This window comes from Nomascus leucogenys, chromosome 18 (genome assembly GCF_006542625.1).
Source record: "Nomascus leucogenys isolate Asia chromosome 18, Asia_NLE_v1, whole genome shotgun sequence".
In the NCBI taxonomy this organism is placed as follows: domain Eukaryota; kingdom Metazoa; phylum Chordata; class Mammalia; order Primates; family Hylobatidae; genus Nomascus; species Nomascus leucogenys.
Window position 1 is genome coordinate 37,956,751 of NC_044398.1, and position 24,281 is coordinate 37,981,031.

Consider the following 24,281-nt stretch of genomic DNA (forward strand, 5'->3'; position numbering starts at 1 on the left):
TAACCACATGGAGCTGGGAATATAATTAAAACCCAGTAAAGGAGATTGAGAAGCAAGAGGTAAGAAAAACCAAAGACAGTTATGTCAAGGAATCTGAAAAAAGAACGTGTTTTGAGAAGGCAGGTATGGTCAAACCATGTTAAATGCTAATAAAGAATAGCATAAACAAAGCAGGGAGGCATCCTCTTTGGATCTGGCCACGTGAAAGTCCCTGGTGGCCTTTCTGAGGGAGGTGGCCAGGTGGAGGCAGTGGCTGGCTGATGTGGGTTGAAAAGAGAATGTGAGGTGAGGACATGGAGCCAGGGTGTGTTGATAATGCTTTCTAGAAGTTTGCCTATGAGCAGGAGGAGCTGCGTAAAAGCTACAGGGATTAGGGATGGAGGGAGGGTTATTTTTACAATGAGAAATACTAGAATATATTTGTACATAGGAGGAAGAGATCCAGGGTTGGGGCAGTGGAAGCTTGGAGAGAACAGTTATCTCAAAGAGCAGTGTCCTTGAGATGGTGACCAGTAGGATCCAGAGACCAGGTAGATGGGAGACTGCTTGTGACAGGAAGGAATGCAACACTTGTATTTGTTAATTTGGTGGTGGGAAGACAGAGTATTCATATCTGATGGGTTCTATCTTCTCAGCAAAATATGAGGTCAGGTTGGGGAGAGGAAGAGAGGTGAGAGGAGAGAGGAGAAGCAATGAAACTATGATCTTTAGGATAAGAAAATATGGCTTATTAGAAAGACAGCGTTGGATTGCCAGAACCAACTGAGTGTCAGTTTGACATTTGACACTATTTGATGTAAAGTGAAGCCAGTCAGCCTGAATGTTTTCACATGCAACTTTTAGCCACCCTAATTTTGTCTTGCTGTGGGATTTCATATATGTGTGTGTGTGTGTGTGTATATATATATATATATATATATATATATATATATGAATAGTCTGGAAAGATATTGAGTCTTTTCTGATCACAAACAAGGCTTCCCAAGGGTACGTTGCAAGAACATGTCTGGGAGGACAGGGAGAGAGGGCGGGCTGTGTTGGAGCCATTGATGGGGAATAGAGCCATGGCTGGAAGGAGCTGAGACTCCAGATTAGGTGGCTCAAGGCTCATATGCCAATGGATGGCTGGGCAGACTGATTTGTGTGGGGCTGGAGTCAACAGAGATGTGAGGCTTGGTGGGACCCATCTTCTTCACCTGAGACAAGCTGGGTCACCAAATGTATGCTGGGACCCAAGTGCCTCCATGCTGGGATGGATGCTGCATGTTGCTGGCTTCCCAGGGGCTGGTGCAACTGACAGGCACATCTGGCTGGGTGCAGCCAGGCTCATGGGCAGGTGGTAGCTTCCCGTAAATGCAGCATTTATGGGATGGTTATGCATGTAAAGGACCCAGTAACAGAAAATGAGAATGAGGCTTGAGGAGTGTGGGAGGAAACCAGGAGAGAGTGGCATTCTGGAAACATGGAAAAGATGCAGGGAAAAGTAAGGGTCCCAGTGAGAAGTCAGGTCACAGCACAGAAAAGTGGCCACAGAAGTTGATGTGTATTTTTCTTCTGAGAACATGGGAATGAAGGATGGTAGCAGCAGAGAGCAGAAGGTTTGCAGACTGGACTGAGACAAGTGGGTGAAGGGGAAAGCTCTAATGCTGCATTCATGAGGAAACTGCTTTGTGTTAACCTTTTCAGATAATGGCGTTCCTCCTGAGGAAGAAGGCCTCTCTCCTGAACCATCGAATTTTTCAGCTGATCCTCTCAGTGGCTGGCACTGTGGAGCTGGGCTTCAGGTCATCTGCTATCACCAACACTGGTGTCTTCCAGCACATCCTCTGCAATTTCGAGGTAAATTAGAGATTGGCCCTTAGCCCTTCAGGAGTGTGTGTGATGGTAAATATGCTAAGTCTGGGCTTTCCCCTAAACCCAGAATGTCAGTTTCCCTCATAGTCATGATGGTAGGGAGAGGGAAAACCAAACAAGCCTGCCCAGAGGCTCTGGTTTGTAATGACATCTGCCACCTATGAACTGAGTGGCTTCGGACAAATCTCTTGACCTCTCTGAGCCCCACTCTTTTTCTTGGGTGAAGTGGAGACCTTCATCTCCTTGCAGGCTGTCATGAGGGTTAAGCCAGATAGTATCTGGGAAAGGATTTTTAAACTATTAATTAGCATATACATATGAGGGTAAAGAAAAATGATCTCAGTTCCTTTGGGTGGTGCTTTGCTGTTTCCGAATGATTCTTGAAAGGGGTGAGTTGAGGGATGCAGAAGGACACGCCTGAGGCTAACTGAGGAGCATCGCACACAACTGCTTTGGGTGGATCAACCCATTCACGAAGCATCATTTACTGAGCACCCGCTGGGTCAGGTACTGGCCATGTCCTGGAGACACAGTGAAAACTAGAACCCAGCCCTTCCCCACAGCCAGATGGGACTGGGACATAGCCAAGGTAACACTGCAAATGCTAGGTGCCACAGTGAGACAGGCACAGGGCATCTGGGGAGTGGGAGTGAGCAGGCAGTCAGAATTCAGGGGGAAAAGGACCTTCCAGGTGGAGTGTATATGCTGTTTGCAAATACTGTACATCAGAGTGAGAGCAGCCATGGGGACTTGAGAGCAAGTGGCTTGTTGGGGGCCTACAGGTTTGTGTTGGTTGCAAGAGCAGGGGAGAGAGAAGGCAGGCCCAAGGGGTTAGACTGCCCAGACTACACTTTAGCCTGGGCATGTGGAGGTCCTCAGGAGAAGTTTCAAAGGTCTTTCTTTGTTTATTAAAAAATTGATATATGTTTATTATAGAATATTTTTTAATTAGAGAAAAATGTGAGGAGGAAACTCTCCTATTACCAAGACCTAGTTAATTCTTGTCAAACCTGGATGCATTCTCTTATAGTATTTTCTATGTATAATACATTTTTAAAATCATAGTCATGATTATACTGTAGGTTATTTTGAGTCTAGTCTTTGCTCACATACCAAAAACATTTAAACATTTTCATTACAAACACCTACAAGCACTGTTCTGAGATCAGAATAATATTCTGTTATGCTGAGAGTTCCTGGTTTCTTCATCATTTCTCTATTGTCAAATTTTTAGATTCTTTCTATATTTTGTTATAAATTGTGTTATAGATGGGACTTTTGTGCCGATATTTCTCCCACTTTTAAAAACATTTTCTTAGAATAAATTATCAAAATTAATAATGAGAATAAAGGCATTATGAACAATTTTTAGATTGTTGATAAGTTTTACCAAACTTTTGATATCTAGCGATGTTAACTGTAGAACGACGTGAGAATTTGATTTTAGGTATGTGACTTCGGTGACAAGAGCTCTGAAGCAGAGAGATGGGTCATGAGATGATTGAAGAAATCCAGGTAGAAGATTTTGAAACCTAAACTGAGGCAAGGGTAGTGGGATAATGAGGACAGCAGGTGAAAAAGTCATAACTTGAGCCAGAAGTGACTTAGAGCCAAATGACAAGGGAAATACTATTTATCAAAACACCACAGGGCTGCTACTGAAGGCAGGACCAGAGGGAGACTGACAGTCATCAATATGTATATTATACAAAGAGAATACTCTTTGTATAATATAGATCAAGATTCGATTCGCCGTCTAACTTCTAACTTCAGATCAAGAAGTTAGAATGACCAAACAAAATCAAAACTCAGAGAAAGAAGGAAGGAAACATATAAATGAGAACATAAATTAATACAATAGGAAAGAAAAGACATACAGAGGATCAACAAGGCCAATTACTGTTTCTCCTAAAACAGACAAACGTCTGTTAAGATTGGCCAAGAAAAGAAGACAGAAGCCACAAATAAATAATATTAGTAAGGAAAAGGGGAGAATACCACAGAAGAATGAGCAATTGGAAAGGAAACAAGACAATTGGATTAGTAACTTTGTGCTAATAAATTAGAAAACTTAGTTCATTTGAGCAATCTCATCGAAAAAGTAAGTTTTCAGAGCGCACTCTAAAATGAATAAAAAACCCCAATGATCCTAGAATCATCAAGTAAAGTGAGTCACTCATTTAAAATCTGTTGAAACAAACAACAACCAGAAGGGAACGCCAGGCCGGGCACTCAGGGAAATTCCACCAGGTGGGAAATAGGTTCTTTCTAGCTTCTTTAACGAGCTAATCTTGATGGCAGAACACAAAAGAACAGTACAGAAAATGAAAAAGTTCAGGCTAATCTTTTTGTAAATACAGGCGTAAGAGCCCTAACTATGAGATTAGCCAGTTGAACCAGGCCAAGATGAATGTCCTGGTCCTGGATCTGAAGCTGGAAAAGAGGATTGTGGAGGAAGCCAGCATGGCCTGGAGAATGGGCTCCCTGTGCACAAGGGGAAAGGAGATGTACATAAATGGCCATAAAACCCCACTAAATAAGATAATGTGTCTTGACTGTAACCGCTGCTGCCCCTTCTGAAGTGCTATGGCCATGCTCAGCCAGTCTGGCCCCAAGGTGTCCCGACCACCAGCATGGCCCAAGAATTACCAATGCAGGAACTCATCATGCTCCATTGCCTGCTACTAGAATGGCCATGGACCCCACCCTACCCTGAATAAAACTACCCCCTTCAGGAAATCTGGTGCTTTTAAAGCTGGATTTAAGAAAATAAGCCACCAATAAGAACCAGATGCTAAAAAGCAAAGCAAAGTGAAACAAAATGAAATGAAACAAAATAAAATTTAAAAGATTGAGAGGAGATAATTTCAAAAAGGGAAAAATGTTTCCCAAATGTCATGTTCTGCCTACACCAAGTAAAGTGAGGTGAGGGATGTGGGCACTGTATGTGCCCATTGGAGGTCACTGACAGGCTTAGTGACAAGTAAGTTGTGGGGTCAGAAGCCACTCAGAAGTTAGGAGAAACGGCCGGGCTTGGTGGCTCATGGCTGTAATCCCAGCACGGGGAGGCCGAGGCAGGCAGATCGCCTGAGGTCAGGAGTTCGGGACCAGCCTGGCCAACACGGTGAAACCCTGTCTCTACTAAAAATACAAAAATTAGGTGGGCATGGTTGCGGGTGCCTGTAATTCCAGCTACTCAGGAGGCTGAGGCAGGAGAATCACTTGAACCCATGAGGCAGAGGTTGCAGTGAGCTGAGATCATGCCATTGCATTCCAGCCTGGGTGATAAGAGTGAGACTTTGTCTCAAACAAACAAAAAAAGAAGTAAGGGGAAGTGTGGGGAGACTGAAAGTGGAAGCAGTCAGTGGACTTTGGAAAATAGCAGAGAGGAAGTTTCAGAACTTTTGGTTTTGGGTTTGTTTTTTTTTTTTTTTGAGATGGAGTCTCACTCTGTTGCCAGACTGGAGTGCAGTGGCACAATCGTGGCTCACTGCAACCTCTGCCTCAAGGGTTCAAGTGATTCTTTTGCCTCAGCCTCTTGAGTAGCTGGGAATACAGGCACGCGCCACCACGCCCAGCTAATTTTTGTATTTGCAGTAGAGATGGGGTTTCACCATGTTGGTCAGGATGGTCTTGATCTCTTGATCTCATGATCCGCCCACCTTGGCCTCCCAAAGCACTGGGATTACAAGCGTGAGCCACCGCGCCCAGTCAGTTTGGTGTTTTAAGATTTGAGATACTTAAGTCTGTTTGTAGGTTGAAGGAGAAGAGGCAGTAAAAACCAGACATTTAAAATACTAGTGGGAGAAGAAACTGCTAATGAGACACATCCTCGGAGAAGACAAAGGGTTAGGAGACAAGAGAGTGGATCACAGGAGAAAGGATGGGATCTGTGATGACTGGTGTGAAGCAGACAGGAAGAGGAAGTTGTGAGGAAGGGAGAGACAGGAAGTCATTGAGAAAGGAATGGACAGGAAGCTGTGAGGGAGGGTGGGTACAGGAGATTGTTGAAGCAGGGAGGGACAAAAATTTGTGAGGGAAGGAGGGACAGGAGGTTGTGAGGGAAGGAGGAACAGGAAGCTGTTGAGGCAAGGTTGGACCGGAAGTTGTAAGTAAGACAGAGTTGGATAGGAAGGTGTAAGGCAGGGTTGGACAGGAAGTTGAGAATCAGGGAGGAACAGGAAGTTGAGAATCAGGGAGGAACAGGAAGTTGTGGGCTTCTAAGTCTTAGGTTTTGGTTTCTTTCTTTCTTCCTTTTTTTTTTTTTTTTGAGATGGAGTCTCACTCTGTTGCCCAAGCTGGAGGGCAGTGGTGCGATCTCAGCTCACTGCAACCTCTGACTCCCAGGTTCAAGTAATTCTCCTGCCTCAGCCTCCCAAGTAGCTGGGATTACAGGCATGTGCCACCACATATGGCTAATTTTTTAATATTTATTAGAGAAGGGATTTCACCATATTGGTCAGGCTGGTCTTGAACTCCTGACCTCAGGTGATCCACCCACCTCGGCCTCCCAAAATTCTGGGATTATAGGCATGAGCCACCATACCCAGCCTCTGGTTTCTTAAAGAAGGAACTGACTAGTTCATTTCTAAGAGTACAGTCATCTCAGGGGTGGGGAGAGAGCAATACCTGACACATTATCCACTCCATACTCAAACAAATCCAATCCAGACATCTTAATACAGTCCTTAGTACAGGCTTATGTGACACAGAATAACAATCAAAAGATTCAGTTATTCATGTTTCCCAAAATTCTGACATTTGGTATTATGTAATTTCCTGATGAGCCAGGCAGCCTCAAATGGGTGTGGCAACTTGTTATTGTTGCTGTGTTCTGGAAAGGAAATGGCAGAGGCTGGAACTTTTGTGGGAAGAGTAAAGGGTGCACCTTATTGTACTGGTGGGTTCACATCCGACTTTCTTAGTTCTCTCAGCCCTTAGCCCCAGGCCTGGCATATCATTTGTTGAATGACTGCCTTCATGAATCAATACCCTAAGTGTGCAGGGCTCTTGGAGCCCTACAGACATGTATGTTGGGGTGCCATGCTGGATACCCATGTTTTCACTAGAGCTGCCTTCATCAATACCAGCTGTCCCAAATGGCAGCTGGCCTACCTCTGTGTGTGCGTTTGGGCAGTGGCTGTGCTTAAAAAAGCAGGAAATCTGTCACTCTTTTCCTGGCTGAAGAACAATCCACTCATTTTACTTTGTTTACTTTGTATCCTTTGTATCCACTCATTCTTTTAAAAAATGTAATGCATCTTTACGAAAGATAGTGGCATGTATGATGCTAGGCTCCAGGGATTAAAGAGGGACTGTCTCTACCTTCACAGGCCTCCTGATAAACTTGTGTTCACTGGGGTTCTTTTGCATTTCCCATTCAGCAAGAGTAAGCAAAGTCATGGGTAACTGCTTAGCTTCAAGCAAGTTTGAGTATTGACCTGATGGGTCACTATCTGTAGGTGATGCCCATGGGGACCCAGTGTGGGGGCAAAGGAATGGGCTTCATAGTCAGGTGGATTGACTTGAAAACAGTCTCTGCCAATTAAAAAAAGTCTGGTGCCAGAAAAGTTACTTAGTCTCCCTGAGTCCCATTCTTTCTAGCTACTAGATGCAGATAATAGGCCGGGTATGGTGGCTCACACCTGTAATCCTAGCACTTTGGGAGGTGGAGGCAGGAGGAACACTTGAGCCCAAGAGTTAGAGACTAGCCTGAGCAGTAAAACAATACCCCATCTTTACAAAAAAATTTTAACAATTAGCTAGGCATGGTGGTGCAAACCTGTAGTCCTAGCTACTTGCAAAGCTGAGGTGGGAGAATTGCTTGAGCCCAGGAAGTCAAGGCTGCAGTGAGTCATATTTGGGCCACTGCACTCCAGCTTGGGTCTCTCAAAAATAAGAAAATAAATACATAAATGCGGATAATAATATTTTGGGTCTTTTTATGGCACCTCTTGCCACCAGGAAATGTATCAGTTATTAAGTGCAAGCTCTTTTTGCTGCTATATGAGTGCACGCTTATAATCCCACACCTGAATCTTGTATATTCTGGGCCTTAGGAATTGTCAGTATTTAGAGAAGAAAAATATTAGAGTTCTCTAAAGGGAAGTAGAAATAAGACATGACGGCATCCATCAATTCTGCCCCAGAAGGATCACTAGCAGCTACATTTGTTTACTATGAATGAAAACAACCTGAGTGATCAACTTTACTTTCAGAATCTCAGTGAATTTCATATCTTTGTTTCGCTTACAATTTTGCCATGCATGAGATGACACTGTGGTTTGGGCTGAAGAATGTGTTGCACGCACAAATTGGGTATGTAGTCAATACAGTATAAAACCTGAAAATCTGTACCTGGCTTCTATTTCCAGTCCTGCCACTTGCTGATGGTGAGTGGAGACTGTCACTCAGCTGGTCTGCCTCAGCCTCTATTTTCTCATCTGTAAAGTGGGGACATCATCATTTGTCTTGCAGGATCCAGGGAGGATGAGATGAGTTTGCAATATGGACACTTGGGCTGTGGGCCCAAGGCTGAGCAGATGGGGGAGACGGTTAGTGCAGGTGTCCTTGGTTGGAACCAGGCCCACAGTGAAGTGCCAAGTAGCAGCAGAGATGGCGAGAGAAGGCCTTCCTATAGGGGAGGCGCCTCTCTACTTGGAGTTTCAGGACAGCTGATCTGATTCCAGAGCTAGTACATCATGTTGGTGATTCCAAGTCAGAGGATCACATGTCCAGCACTGATCTTCTCATGCTTCCTGCAAATCCTTCTTCTCCCACACCTTCATTTCAGCATGTGTTTTGTTTTGTCTTCCAGCTCTGGATGAATACTGCAGACAATCTGGAGCTCAGCCTCTTTTCCCATCTTTTGGAAATCCTTCAATCACCAAGGTAGGCTGGGTCTTGGCAGCCTGGGGGTTAGAACTGAAGGCTGAATGTCCAGAACAGAGACAGGGCAGGGTGGCCAGTGGCTCTTCCCTGCTCCTGGAACACTGGGTCCCCAAATGGGAGCACATCCTTCCCAGTGGCTCATGCTTGTGGAGCAGTCTCCTCTCATGGTCTCGGGCCTCAGGAGGGCAGGTGCTGGGGGCTTAGAGGCCTCTCTAGCTCCAGGGACAAGCACATATTGGGGGCTCAGCAACTGTGACCAGCAAAGGTCCACTCTCCCTCTAACTGACTTCTCCAAGGCACTTTTGGAATTAGTCAGGGCTCTTTTACCCTTCCAGTGGTAGAAATACAACTCAAACCAGCTTAAGGGAGGTAAAAGAGAAGGAAAGAAGGAAGGGAGGAGGGAAAAAAAGAATAGAGGAAAAAAGACCAGTAAAGAGGGAATTCGTTGGCTCTTACAATTGAAAAGAGCTGATCTCATCCCATAGCTGGGTGAGGCTCACATCATTTTCTCTGAGCTCTGTCACCACTCTTGCCTCTGCCTTTTCCACGTAGTCTTCAGGTTGCCCAGGCTTTCTTCTGTGGCAGCAAGGTGGCTCCTGGGCAGCTCCTCAGAGCACATCCTCAGCTTAACACCATAGGCAGAGAGACAGCTTTTTAAAAATTTAATAGTCCTAGCTATTGGACTGAGTCTCACTGAGCCAACCTGTGTCCCATGACCGGGCTGGGAAAGTGGCTTCCCCTCTGGAGTTAGAAAGTGGTAGTTCCCAAAGGGAGCCAGGGGCTGTGTTCAGAATAAGAGAGAAGGAAGGCAAGGAAGCCCACATATCACCCCACCTGCCTCCTCCTGGCTCAGGCTGGTCTAGAGCTCATTGGTGCCTTCAGCATTTTGAATGTATTTGTAAATGGCTTTCCACTCAGCCACTGAATGAACGTCTATTATAAATTTACTACATTTCACACCCTGTACTTAGAGGTAAAATTCAGAGAAGAATAAGCCACAGTCTGATAAAAAGAGAATACAGAAAAACATGCTGTTCAGTGCTGTCAGAGGAAACAGAACCAAAGGCAGCCGGGACTTCTGGGTAGAGGAGCATCTGTCTTCCCTGCCGAGCCCGTGATTATAAATCATACACAGAGTTGGGCTGGTCCTGCCTCTTTTGTGTATCAGGGAGGTGGAGCTCAGCAGAATTTAATGTGTTAATACAAAAAAAAAAAAAAAAAAAAGACAGTTCAAGGTGAGGAATCTGCCCAAAGTCACCCTCCTCCACATTTTTCTCCACCATTTTTTCTCTTCCACTTTCCGCTTTCTTCCTGTACCTGTACCAGTTGTTTTCTAAGAAACAGACATTTACCCTGGGAGCTGTTTTCTTTGGGGGAGTAGAATTTACTGGAAATTGGATTTGTGAGTATCCAAGGGAGGGGGTATGGATAGGTGGATTCTGTCTTTTTCTCTTTTGACTTTCAGTGGTGTGTCTCTCCACTTTGTGGTTTGGGGCGGGCAGGAAGATCACACATCCAGACAAGCTAGTGAAGGGCCCTGCACTCCTGGCTGGTGGGAAGTACTCCCCAGTCACATGAGTGTCTGTTGTCTTTGTTTGAGTTTCTGAGGCCAGCACTAGTTTTCCCTGGGGCTCAGAATTTAAAAGTCAATAATTGGGGTTTGTCTTGAAGGTGGTTTCCGGGGGGCGGAGGGGACAGGCAGTGCACACCCGAGCGACTCTGGCACTTAGCAGACACGTATTCAATGGCTGTCTGACAGCATCTTGACAAATTGCCAAGAGAGCATTGGAGTTAAGGGGCCATGGAACAAGCCTGGCTTGAAAAACCTTTTTAGCAGAAACACAGCAAATTTGGTTCATTCCAGTAAAAGCTTTTACTGTCTCTCTCCTGTACTCACCAGGGAAGGACCCAGGAATGCTGAAGCTGCCCACCAGGCACAGCTTATACCCAAGCTCGTCTTCCTATTCAATGAGCCGAGCCTCACCCCCTCCAAGATCCCCACCATCATTGGCATCCTGGCCTGTCAGCTGAGGGGCCACTTCAGCACCCAGGACTTGCTCAGGTACCACACCAAGCTGCCCAGGGGGAAGAGCAGGGCCCCGGGGCTGTTTAAAAAGGGAGGACAGGCCCCAGCTCTCTCCCCATTGTGCTCAACCCTGAATCACTTGGAACCTTCTAGGAATTTTTGTTCAGGGCTGAGAGTTGGGGAAACGATGGTTTGCTGAAGCCAGCATGGGACAGGCTGGTTTCCCCAGCAGGGCTGTTTGTTTACTGTTCCCACTGCTCAGGCTCCCCCACTGTGGCCAAATATTCAGGAGTTTCCACAAGCACTGCCATCCTTGCCTGCCGATGACCCACATGCCTGGCTCCTGCAGACTCCTGAAGGGCAGTCCCAGCCACCAGTGTGTTTCCCCTTCTCTTTCCTTGCCACTATCTGATTGATCAGGTAGAGCCAGAGTTAGCATCTCTGGTGAATCCTGACTGATTGTAGAAGTCTCTGGAAATACACAGCACGCCATGATGATTTCCCTTAAACTCTCACTTGCAGCTGCACGTGGGTGGGTCTGTGTGAAAACACTGGCATGTACTCAGCGGACTCAGCTGAGCCCGCCTGTGAGCTTGTCCTTCTCTCCCTGTATATAAAGGATTGGGCTGTTTGTTGTGTACACCCTCAAGCCTTCGTCAGTGAATGAGAGGCAGATCTGCATGGACGGAGCCCTGGACACTTCCCTGCCTGGTGAGAAGAACTTTGCCAGTTTGAAGGCAGTAGGACAGCCCTCACGGACCCCCTGAGAGGCCCACATTGAGCAGAGGGAGGGGCTGAGCAAGGAAGGGGAAGGCACCCACGGCCAAGCCGTGGTTTCCAAGCAGTGGCCTGTGAGGCTGTCATTTTATGATGAGAGTCAGAAATAAAATAAAATTACAGATTCCTGCTTTGAAATGTGGGACTGGTGTTCCAGGCCTCCAGAATAAAATCAGTTCCCTGTAGACCAGCATGTCCACTACCCCTTACTTTCCTGATGAGCCCCAACTCCAGCACTGAAGCACTTGCAGGCCCCCACAGGTGACGGCCTGCCCTCTGTCTGTGCTTGGCACATGCTTTTCACTCAAGGGAAATGCCATCCCTCCCCCACTAGCCAAGCTGTCCCCAGTCCCACCAAGCCAGATTAAGTCACTTTCTCTGTGTTTCCAAAGCCCCTTGGGGTTACCTTAGTGAACGGATTTGTAGTTTGTTTATGTGAGTCTCCCTTTTCGCCTAGCCAGGTGCACAACTGCAGCTGTGTCTTGTTCAACTTGTTCCCTCTGCTAGGGCAGTGTGATGGCAACAATCCCAACTACTTTGTCCTGGGCCCTGCGGCTCTGCACTGTCCAAGCTGAGAGCCCCTAAGCCACATATAGCCATTTAAATTCAAATTTTAACTAATTAAAATTAAATGCAATTAAAAACTTAATTCCTCACTCACTGTAGCCATGTTCTAAGTGCTCACTAACTACCTGAGGCTAGTGGCTACTCTATTGGACAAGGTAGATATAAAACAGTTTTATCATCACAAAAGAGTCTCCTAGATAGCATTATTTAATCTAGATAAAGTATTATCTCTTATCCTTAGATCAAGCCGCAAGAAATTACTGTTCCCATTTTGCAGACTAAGAAACTTAGGTTCAATGAGATTAGGAGCTAATTGAAGATGGGGCCAAAATCTGAATAGAGGGAAATACGACTCCATTTCCCCAAGCTGCCTCATCAGTCCTATTTCTACAGCATGGCATGTGTGCCGTGTATTGGTTGTGAAATTTCGGGCAACCGGGGAATGAACAAATGGATAATGGACCAAGAGTGAACTTATTTAGTCAACCTTCCTTCTCATATGAACTGCATTCTGAAACTTTTACCTAACCGACATATTAAAACATTGTTAATATGTCCTCTTGGGCTTTAATGGCTCTTCAGAAGTAAAGTTTCTTCTTCCCCTTGCTCTATATACCTCTGCTATGATTTGAGTTCTGTTTTTATTGTAGCATAGACATCCAAAAGTCTAGCCTGGGAGCAAGTTGAAAGCAGGAGCAAAGAGAACAAAGACCATGGTCTTCAGCACTCCATTCCTGATTACTTGCATAGTATCAGTGCATAGTAGGTGATTATGAAATGTTGCAGCCTATGATAATTTAAAAATTTTTTTTTACTGAAAGGTATATTTTCCCTTATTATTTTAAGGATTTTTGTTGTTTGGAGGATATGCAGCATTGCAGACATTGCTAAAGGAAACTTTAGTAACATTTTCTGAAATTCTTTTTAAGCATTGTGTGGAGGCTAGAATAAAATGCCAAAATTTTGAGTCCCAGCCATGCCACAATTCCTAGGTGAAATAAGCGTTTGGTGAATATGATTGCTTACTGCAGCAAATATTATGTCTCTTTACATCCGTTTTCCCTCAAATCTGAATTCTTTTTTGTAGCTGGAAGCCAAACATCTGGAAAGACAATCTGGCTCAGAAACCAGTTGCTGGAGATGCTGCTCAGTGTAATATCTTCCCCCCAACTTCATCTGTCCTCTGAGTAAGTAGCTCCAGGAACAGCAATTTGGCAGGAGGTTGCCTCGTACAGGGTGTGGCATTAAACCTTTTCTTAATGAAAAGTTTAGCATCTCTGAGTCTGTTTTCTGCAATGTATTTCCTGCAGTAGTCAGAAAGAAAACTATATTCTCTATACCCAATGAACCAGACCTTGCCCTAAGATATTCTGATGCAAATGTCAAGTGGGCATGAGTAACTAGAAACAGATTTGGTATAATTACAATAAACTCCTTTTGTCACCATTGCTATAATGTAATTGTTATTGTTTTGGCAGTTGTGACAATTATTGATTTTGATGTCCTGTGCTTGGCAGACAATAGAATGAAAAAATCGGGAGCCTAAATAACATCTATCAAGGAAAAGTCTTGCCAAATTCTTCTGCTATTTACTGTTAGTGAGTTTGTTATTTTTCCAAGTTGGAAAAAGAAGTATCTACCTTCAATTAACTTCTAAAATCATGTGTAATCATAAAGCTGATTCCATTAACTCTCCCCACTGCCTGCCTGCTTTACCTCCAACCTTGGAGTCATTCATTTGACACCTAATTTGTTGAGCATCTACTGCATGCCAGACACTGTTCCCAGCTCCTAGGATGCAATGCTGAGCAAGTCAGCCCGGATCCTTGCTCGCCTAGTGTGTATGTGCATCTGGGCTTGGGGCTAAAGAGTTACCCCTCAGTAAAGCAGCTTTATAAATAGTGTTTAATAATTTACCAGCTTATAAATCCTTTCTTTCTTAGAATCAAAACATAGTAGAACTGGAAGATGCCTTGGAAATGAGATAGTCCAGCCACTTTCTTTTCCATCTTTTTGAAAGGGAATGTAGTGCAGTGCCTAACAGCTGGGCTCTGGCATCTATACCTTCTGGGTTCGAATCCTAGCCCTGTCCCCAGGGACCCAGGGGATGCTACTTAAGCCCTGTATGCCTCTCTCTACTCATCTACATGAGAATAAAAATTGTATTATGTTGGTGAAAATGTAATTGTGTTTTTTTCATTACTTTTAATGCCAAAAACTGCCAATATTTTTGCACCAACATAATACTTTCAATAGATGACTATAGTGACGATGAAATGAATTAATATATGGATAATCCTGAGAATGGTGCCTGGAATACTGTAAATTCTCTGTAAGCTAATTGCTATTATGGCCATCTCCTTCATCATCACCATCACCACCATCATCACCATCACCATCATCACCATCACCATCACCACCACCATCATCACCACCATCACCACATTAATCATCATCACCACCACCACCACCATCACCACCACCACCACCACCATCACCATCATCACCATCACCATCACCACCACCATCATCACCACCATCACCACAACATTAATCACCATCACCACCACCACCATCACCATCACCATCATCACCATCACCATCACCACCACCACCACCATCACCATCATCACCACATTAATCACCATCAGCACCACCAACAACATCATCACCATCATCACCACAACATTAGTCACCATCACCACCACCACCATCAACATCATCACCACCAGCATCACCATCACCACCATCATAATCACTACCACCACCATTGACATCATCACCATCATCACCACCAGCATCACCATTACCATAATCACCACCACCATCATCAACATCATCAACATCACCACCACCATCATCAACATCATCACTGTCACCACCACCACCACCATCATCATCACCACCACCATCACCACAACGTCAATCACTATCACCACCACCACCATCAACATCATCACCGTCATTAACATAATCACTGAGGAAAATGATCAGAGCACATCAGGAGCTCTGCCAATGTCTCCTGTTGCTAAACATCAGAGGCAGGGCTAGAAAAGAGGACAGTCTCTTCTCTTCACTCCTAGTCCAGTGCTCATTTCAGTGGATACCAGCCAGATTCTCACTATGCCTAGTGTGTCAGCTGAGAACACAGGTGGAGCCTTCACTGGTTCCCAGAAGTCTGGGTCCTTTGTGGAACCCATTGTCTTTGCCAGATTGGCCACTCATCTCCCTGCCCTCCTGTTTCATCCAGTTCCCATCAGCATGTCTGTATTCTCCAGACTCATCATTTTTGAAAGTGACATTAATCATGTTTTTTTTTTTTGGTGCTAAAACTGATAAAAATGCATAAATATTGGACTATTCCATTTAGATAAATTTTGACCAGTGTCTTTAAAAAGGGAGGTGAATATTCATTATGTGTTTCATGTGACTACATTGATGGTAATTAAATTAGATGGGTGGCTAGTCATCCACTGTGTAAGTATGAATAGTAGTTATGTAGGGCTATTAAGGGGCATGCACATTTTTACGTCTATTAATACACAGTTTCCAATTGCTTCAAAATGCTATGGCCAACTTACACTGCAACCATTAATAGACAAATGCATCACTTGCATAACAAAGTTGCCAGCATTTCATTTTACCATTCTTTTTAAATGTAATACATAATAAATGATGTTAACTTTAACTTGCCTCACCTTAGTGACTTGTAAGGCTGGACATTTCATATTTTCTGGACATGACACTCGCTCATGGACTGAGAGATCATTGATTACGTTTATTAATTCCCAGGTCAAAGGAAGAGATGTTTCTGAAACTGGGGCCTGACTGGTTCCTGCTGCTCCTGCAGGGCCACCTGCATGCCAGCACCACTGTGCTGGCATTGAAGCTGCTGCTGCACTTTCTGGCAAGCGCCTCCCTCCGCACACGGTTTAGAGATGGCCTGTGTGCAGGATCCTGGGTGGAACGCAGCACTGAGGGCGTGGATATTGTAATGGGTGAGCACGTGGCTGTCTCCAGGAAGTGGGGCACCACCTAGTCCTGGGATGTGAATGAGGACCAAGCCAGGCCCCTTCTTATTTGAGACCATCACAGCTCTGTGCAGCAGGATCACCTCTAGCCCTGACTCCAAGGCCTACATCCAAATGAGCCCAGCCCCACTGACATCCTTTGCAGGATCCCCCGCAGCCTCACTGCACAGACACTGGAGGCTGCCTTCCATTCCTCCCACCTACTTAGCCCTGTTCTCCTGGGCACTGTATACTCTGCTTCCTCTTCCTGACGGGATGCCTCTTATCCTGATGTGGATTCATCCTCAGATCCCAGTTCAAATGCCACTTGCTCCAGGAGATGAGGGGTCTCCTTGAATTGGGGCACCTTTGTTATATTATCTCTGCCCTTATTATTTTTCTCTATAGTGCTTAACAGAATTCATAATTATTTGAGTATTTAATTGCTTAATGTCTGTCCCTCCCACTACAATGCAAGCTTCATGAGTGCCTGGAATTCTGTATATTTGGTTGAAACCCTACACCCTTGTTGCCTAATTCAAAGCTGCCCTGTTGCCTCCTACATGGTGGGCAGCAAGTATGTTTTTGAGTGAATGAATGAGCATGTCAGGAACAGTGAAGGGAATTACTGTTGAGTGCTTTCTTGCTCCCATCTGTGTGTGAATATATTTTATCATCCAGCATTTCTATGGGATGGGTGGGTGACCGGGTGTTCCTTTGTGTGTCCAGGCCCCACCTTGACCAGCAGCTTTTCTCAGCTGGCTTTTGTGCCCCTTTTGCCTGATCAATAGACAACCTGAAGAGCCAGTCGCCACTGCCTGAGCAGAGCCCGTGCCTGCTTCCTGGGTTCCGTGTCTTGAATGACTTTCTGGCCCACCACGTCCACATTCCAGAGGTCTACCTCATCGTGTCCGTCTTCTTCCTGCAGACACCACTCACAGAGCTGACGGATGGGCCCAAAGTAGGTTTTCAGAGCACCCACACTTGGTTTTCTGATTCCACATGATTAAGGCGGGTCGCCAAGACCCTCTGCACTTACCTCCCTCTGCTTCTTCTAGCTCAGATGGGGTGCTGGACCGCTTCCCTCCCTAGCAGCCCACACCCTTGGCCAGCCCTTCAAATACTCTCCTTCCAGGCCCTTGACTTCCTCGGCCTCTGCTCCCATCCTTCCTCCCAGCAAGTCTCTGATTTGGATCAGTTCTATTTTAAAACCTTCCTTTTGGGCACAGCTAGGGGAATGGCATGATGCTGGGGTAGCCCTGCCCCAGCACCCCAGCCCCTCATCCTCAACCACCCACTTTAGTCATCACCTTCTTGCCCCTGTTGCTAGGACAGAGAGACTTTTCAAGGCTGGTCATGGATTCCTTCAGCTCCTTCCTTGGGTGACCTCACCCCATAGTTATTCTTTCTTTCTTTCTTTCTTTTCTTTTCTTTTTTTTGAGACAGAGTTTTACTGTGTCACCCTGGGAGAGTGCAGTGGCGTGATCTCAGCTCACTGCAACCTCTGCCTTCCGGGTTCAAGCGATTCTCCCAGCTCAGCCTCCCAAGTAGCTGGGATTACAGGTATCCACCACCATGCCTGGTGAATTTTTGTGTTTTCAGTAGAGACAGGGTTTTTCCAAGTTGGCCAGGCTGGTCTCAAACTCCTGGCCTCAGGTGATCCACCTGCCTTGGCCTCCCGAAGTGTTGGGATTATGGGCGTGAGCCACTGCACCCGGCCCCCTTTCTTCCTTTTGTATTTTCAGTTTTTCCTTTTCTACCAACCTGTTCCTCATAAGCCATAATTATGTTCAGCTGCATCCCACCTAAAACCAGAGGCTGCCCCTTGATAACACTCCTGAGCAGCTGCTGCCTATTGATCACTTTCCTATCCTTCCTTGGCCACATTTCTCCAAAGAGGAGTCTGTGCTCACCGTATGCACCTTCTCCCTTGCACTAAATTCAGGTGACTTTCACACCTGCAGCATCAAGGTCAGACTCCATAGCTGGCACCAAGCCCCCTCGTCTCTGGCTGTCTGATGTATCTTTCCAACCCAGCTGCAATTCACCTGCCCTCAGCTGTGAGTCTCCTAAATCATCTTCAGTAAGACCAGCTGCTCTGCGCTCACCCACAGTGCTGCCCTTACTCACTCCTCTTTCCCACCATCATCTGCCTCCCTCAGCACTCAGCTTAGATGCTACTTCTACTTAGATCCCCAGACAGAGGAGACCATTTCCTCCTTTGTGCCTCAGTGTAGTTTACCCTATATGGATGGCACCAATACAAATGTGTGCCTGCCTCCTTAGAAACTGAGCCCCTGAAGAACGGACCCACCTTTCACTCAACTTCCTGGAACCTGACAAATAGCCAACTTAGAAACTATTTCTTGGTCTCAATCGAGTTGAGTTAAACTGAACTGAATTGAAATATGGGAGGGGCGTGGCTTTGCAAAGAGAAGGTTAAAAAATCTACCCCTCTTGTGTATCTTTATAATTGACAAATCTAAATCTTGACATATGCTAATAGTATTGTAGAGTACACTTCAAAATAAAGTTTTTAATATGCTATACTAAGGTCATTGAGACCCTGAGTTTTTATTTCGCTAACATATCTCAGGAAACAGATGTCTGCTAAGTGTTGGAACCTGTGATAGATGTTTTACATATTTTATTTTGCTTGATATTTAAACAATCCCATGGGGTAGATAATGTAATTCTCATTTCACAGAGAAGGGAACTGAGCTGCCAAGAAGCTCAATAGCTTGCCCGAGCTCAGCTATTAAAAAGGCAGAATCAGGCCATCCTGATTCTAAACCCTAGGTTTAGAATCTCTAAACCTCTACATGCCGAAGTTTCCCCTGAAACCTTTGAATTTTTTATATGTCTTATATAATCTAATTTGCAAAAGTTAATTAAAGTTGATTAGCATATTGACTTATGATGTCAGACCAAAATAACTGAACTACGTGCCAGTCTCTAAGGGGTCTTCAGGACCTTCTTGGAGGTGCTTGTTTCCCTTATGCACCATCTACTGGGGTGAAATTGTTCCTATGGATCAATCACCTAGGCTGCTGCTGTGCTCTTTTGCTTTTCCCACTGGGGACCCCTGGAAACATGATGAACTGGCTGCAAAGCTGGTTCTCTTGGTGAGTAGCCACAGGTCTGCTTACAGCCCCTGCCTCCTCTTCCAGGACAGCCTTGATGCCATGCTTCAGTGGCTTCTGCAGAGGCACCACCAGGAAGAAGTCCTCCAGGCTGGGTTGTGCACAGAAGGTGCCTTGCTGCTCCTGGAAATGCTGAAAGCCACCATGAGCCAGGTGAGATCCATTCCCCACATGCTGCCCCGAGGTGGTTCTGATGGGAAGGCCAGTTTGGAAGGGTCGCCTTGACTTTTCTCCTAGCATCTTCCCACTAATGCAAGTAATTAGCCAGATCCTGTAGAAGAGGTGAGGTAGGTTCCTAGAAGTGACTCAGGGGCACAACTGGAAACCCAGCCTATAGGTCTCCGAGCTTTGTGTGCTCTTGCAGGTGATACCTGTTTATCATTTGTTTAAGCGTGGGGTTTCTTCACTGGGGGATTTATTGCCTTCAGTCAAAGGGAACATTTCTTAGGAGAAGGAGGGGCCTCTCCTCTCAAGGAGTCCATCTCCTTGCTCATGAGTGACCTGGGGAAGGGACCTGACTTAGAGAAGGCAGATGGCCGCCAGCTACAAGCAGGGCATGGAGAGGCTTCTGGAGTGAGAAGCCTTTAATTTGAGCCTTCAAGGTCCAGTAGAGGTGGATGGTGAGCAGAAGAGTTATTTTAGACATTGGGTAGAGGCCATGTGACTTGTGAACAGGAATAATTAATGGTAAGCCAGGTCAGGGAAGTTTTCCAGAAGAGGCTGAAAAAATCTGACCTCATCCTGTAGGCACCAAAAGCAACTGGAGGCCTGATTGTATGGGGAAACTTACTGCTTTTGTAAAATGATACATGATTACCTTTAACATTTAAACAAAAGGGAAAAACAGAAAGTAAACAACACCCACCTGATATACACCCACCCAAAAATGAGCACTGTAAATTTGGTGGAATCTTTCCAGATGCTTCTCCAAGATTCGACCATATCCTCACAGAGGATAAGACCACATGCACCCCTTTTGCCTTTTTTTCCTCAATATTTGTTCTTCTTCTCATGCAAATAAAGTGAAAAAACATGGGAATCATTTGTATTTGTAATAGAAATTGATGTTGTTTTACAGAGTGTTTGTTGTTTGTAATGAACTTTCTTAAACAAATATCTTTCTTTCTATCTTGATGACCTCCTTAGTGTATTCTGGGATGTAGTATAGCAGGTCAAAGTGTGCCTTCATGTGTTTTCTTTTGGATGTACTTCTCAGAAAGATTGCATTAGTCATTATGCAGACACATCCCACCAGCAAATATCTAACTCCTTATCTTGTACAGAAGGACTCAGCCCCATCCTCACAGCCTCAACATCATGGCCAAACTGATGATGGCTTCATAGTTGAGTTCTTTTGCATTTATTATTTCTGAGGTTGAAACCATTTTTCATATGTTTATTGGCTATCTTTATTTATTTTCCTCTCTCTGTATTTTCCTGTCAATTGCCTGATTATATCTTTTGCCAGTTTTTCTGGGTGTGTGGATTATGCTGAGAAAGTAGAGATCCCACTTTTTGCCCTTTTTGAAACAGATTTTTTTTTTCTTTTTTGAGACAGGGTCTTGCTCTGTTGCCCAGGCTGGAGTGCAGCGGTGTGATTTCAGCTCACTCTAGCCTCTGCTTCTCAGGCTCGAATGATTCTCCCACCTCAGCCACCTGAGTAGCTGACACCACAGGCATGCACCACCAATGCCCAGCTAATTTTTTTGTGTTTTTGTAGAAACGGGGTTTCATCACGTTGGCCAGGCTCAGAAGTGTTTTTATCATTATTATTAGATACCCTTTTAGCACACAATTAGATAATCCTATGCTTTTTTTTCTTTTAGCCAGTTTCCTATGATGAATTACATCAATAGATTTCTTTGCATTCTTGCAAAGACCTCATTTAGTCACTCTGTCCTTATTCTGTTTGTATTTTCTTTATGATTTCATGCATCCTTATAAAGGATATTAGTCTGCAATTTAGTTTTTGTTATGTATTTTTCAGGTTTTGACATCAGTATTATGCTAATATTATATAAAAAAAGACTTCTTTCTTTGTATTCAGCAAGATGTTAAATCCATGATTTTTATATTATTTTAATTGTTCCTATGAAATTGCCTGGACCTAAATTTGTCCCATTATTATTGGCTCGTTTAGGCTTTTAAATGTCTTCTTGACCTAGTTTAGTTAATTGATATTTTAAAATAATTTCCATTCATTTAATTTGCACAAATGGTCTCCTTTAACTCATGTCATTTTCTGTGTGATTGTTTCTCCCTTCATATTCTCAGTTTGTGTCCCGCTCTCTCCTTCTTAGACTCTCTTATGACTTGGGCGTTGAAGGCTTGTGGATTTATATAAATAACCAGCTCTTGGGTACATTTATCAGTCTCCTGACTTTATTTCTGTCAATTTCTAAGATTTTGATTTTGGCGTCTTTATTTTTTGTTATGTTCTGGAATTTCTGTGATTGTAGTTTTAAAGATCTCTTTGATTCACATTTTTTAATGTCCATGTGGTGGAGACTTTTGGTTTTTAAACTTTTGTTCTCTATTTCTAGTTATGTTTTTGCCCTGCTCAGATCATGTGATCTGTATATTTTTCATCTTCAAGAAATTTATTCATGGTTTTATTGTAGGCCTAATGAGCAATTAATTTAGGGGTGCCTGAAAAGATGTATATTTTCTGTATGGAGCATAAGGAATCTGTTACCTGTTTAATCAATTAATGTTATTCAAAATAAAGCAAACAAAAGGAATCACATGCAAGCATTTAAAACAAAGAAAATATGTAATATGCTGAGAGAAGTAAAAATATAAGACCAAACATGTATGTCGTAACAGCAAACATAAAAAGGTTAAATTTCTATATTAAAGATGTGAATTTTAGACTTGGTGAAAAACAAGACTCAGACTTCTAAGATCTAACATGCATGCATATCCAACAATAACACAGTTACTCAGTGAATTTGGTACAATCAAGATCTGTGTCAGGAAAGCATCATCCACCCAATACAGTAGACAAGTATCAAAAATAAAAGGCAGAAACTTAAAAGATAAGAGAAAACTACTAAGGGTAAACATAGAACCTACTTCAGAGGGTTGTTGTGGGGTGAGAAGAGGCATATGTATGAAGCCCTTACAATGTCTGCACATATTAAACCCTTCCTCAATTGGACACTAGTGTCTGGTGCTGATCTGCAGTCTTAAATAATGTATTTTGTTGAAAGTCTCAGGAAGGAATCTTCTCCCTAGACCCTAGCTCCTCTGATTAGGGAGGCAGCCCCCATCATGCTGCCCTGCACTACCTCTCACCAAGTGTGCCTCAGCCCCTGGCAGGTTCTGAGGATGGTGCCTGGGCACAGACCTTCCCGGCCAGCGTGCTGCAGTTCCTCAGCCTCGTGCACCGCACCTACCCCCAGGACCCAGCGTGGCGAGCCCCGGAGTTCCTCCAGACCTTGGCCATAGCTGCCTTCCCCCTGGGAGCCCAAAAGGTAGGACATGCTGCTGCCCCACCCAGAGAGAGCAGGTGTGAGCATCATCATCCTTCAAGGGCAAAGGGCAAAATCCCTCCCCACCCCCCTAAAATTGAAATACATTTTAAGGCAACTTGAGGGGAACATTGAATAAGCAGCTTGGATAATCATCCTTTTTTGGCTGAGATACACCTTGAGGTCATTTTCAGCTCTGAGATTCAATAATTTTTTTGAGCTGTTAAGAATCTCAGTAACGAGAAGTTTAATGGCAGATAAAGTCCATTGTCTGTGGCATACACAGGCACTGACAAGGGGAGACAGTGACTCCCATTCCAGGAAGTCTGCTGCTGTGCACCACATGGGGGAGGGCAGTCCTGGGAGTGCATCCTGCAAAAAGTTTTGCTCTCAGGAACCCTCATCCCACTTGCAGGCCCCTGGGCCATGACTTGTGTGCCCTTCTAGGCAGTGGGTTTGCAGAGGCCCAGCTTAGAGCCAGACAAGCCAAGGGGAGGGCAGAGCCTGATTTAAGGATGAGGTCTTGGGTCGTACGCTCTGGGGGTTAGAGAAGGGGCTATGGGAAGACGTGTGAGTTTGAGGCCTCCAGCTAGTCCCAGCAGGTCAAGGCTTGGCTGGGTCAGGGACATGTGGGACTCAAGTAGGCTAAGAGCTCTTGGGAGCTGAGAGGCAAGAAGGAGGTGAGGACTAAAGAAGAAGGTCAGGTATGGAAGAAGGAAGGGCAGAAATTCACACAACCACCCCCACTCTGGTGGATTAGGAAGTGGAGACCCAGTGAGGGTAAGTGAGCTAACCGTGTCTTCCTGCAAGTTGCCAACTGTAGCTAAAGGAGCATATTTGAAAGGCGAGCAATGCTACATAGGGGGTTTTATAATCCATGCCAAGTGTGATGCCGGGCCTGGTGTGGTTGCTCCATAAACATTTGCTAAATGCCCAAATGAATGAGCAACATGCTCTCTTAGCTAATCTTTTCCAGAAGCATACCCATGGCGACAGCCTCCATCTCCTGAAACTGGTGCTTTAGAGAACCTGAATTGCCATCTGATGAAGGTAGTGTCTGAGAGGGGAAGCTGAGATTCAGAGAGGCAAAGCGGCACTCACCAGTTTCCTCCAGGCTTACTGAGGGTCACAAAACCCATCTCCCAGATTGATTGCAAGAATGATTGTACTGAACTTCACGTGATTAACAAGAGACAGAGCCAGAGTTTAAATCTCACTCTTACCCCAAAGCCTTGTCCTTTTCATTACAGTCAGTTTAAAATAAAAGTAAATGGCCAAATAAACTTTAAAAGTAATTAGTTTTAATAAAAAGACTAAATATAAAGGCCAGAAGTTTCACAAAAAGATAACATAGTTTTGAAATAGTCTGATGAATTCATATCAAGTAACTTACTAAAAAAGTAAGATAGACAAGCAAACAAGAGTGAAGGAATGCAGCGCTGGTTGCAGGAGACAGGTGGGATAGGACCTGCAGCCAGAGGCGCAGGCAGCCTGGCCAGGGAGGGATCAAGGGCGAGCCTACAGGCTCCCCCTCGACACT

The 24,281-nt window shown here is 44.7% G+C and overlaps 1 protein-coding gene across 2 annotated transcripts in view; it reads left to right on the plus strand.

The window, feature by feature from the left end:
• Positions 1-24,281, plus strand: part of WDFY4 (WDFY family member 4) — a 293,287-nt gene that overhangs the window by 105,757 nt on the left and 163,249 nt on the right. Inside the window, exons 24-32 of one of the 2 annotated variants that reach the window (XM_003278166.4) lie at positions 1,687-1,839; positions 8,672-8,745; positions 10,646-10,807; positions 11,391-11,482; positions 13,203-13,302; positions 15,908-16,113; positions 16,917-17,086; positions 19,296-19,421; positions 22,580-22,744. In XM_003278166.4, the coding sequence (XP_003278214.2) occupies positions 1,687-1,839; positions 8,672-8,745; positions 10,646-10,807; positions 11,391-11,482; positions 13,203-13,302; positions 15,908-16,113; positions 16,917-17,086; positions 19,296-19,421; positions 22,580-22,744 (1,248 nt within the window). Of the gene's footprint in view, positions 1-1,686; positions 1,840-8,671; positions 8,746-10,645; positions 10,808-11,390; positions 11,483-13,202; positions 13,303-13,632; positions 14,290-15,907; positions 16,114-16,916; positions 17,087-19,295; positions 19,422-22,579; positions 22,745-24,281 lie in introns of those variants that run through there. The other variant, XM_030798591.1, reaches the window with a different exon arrangement.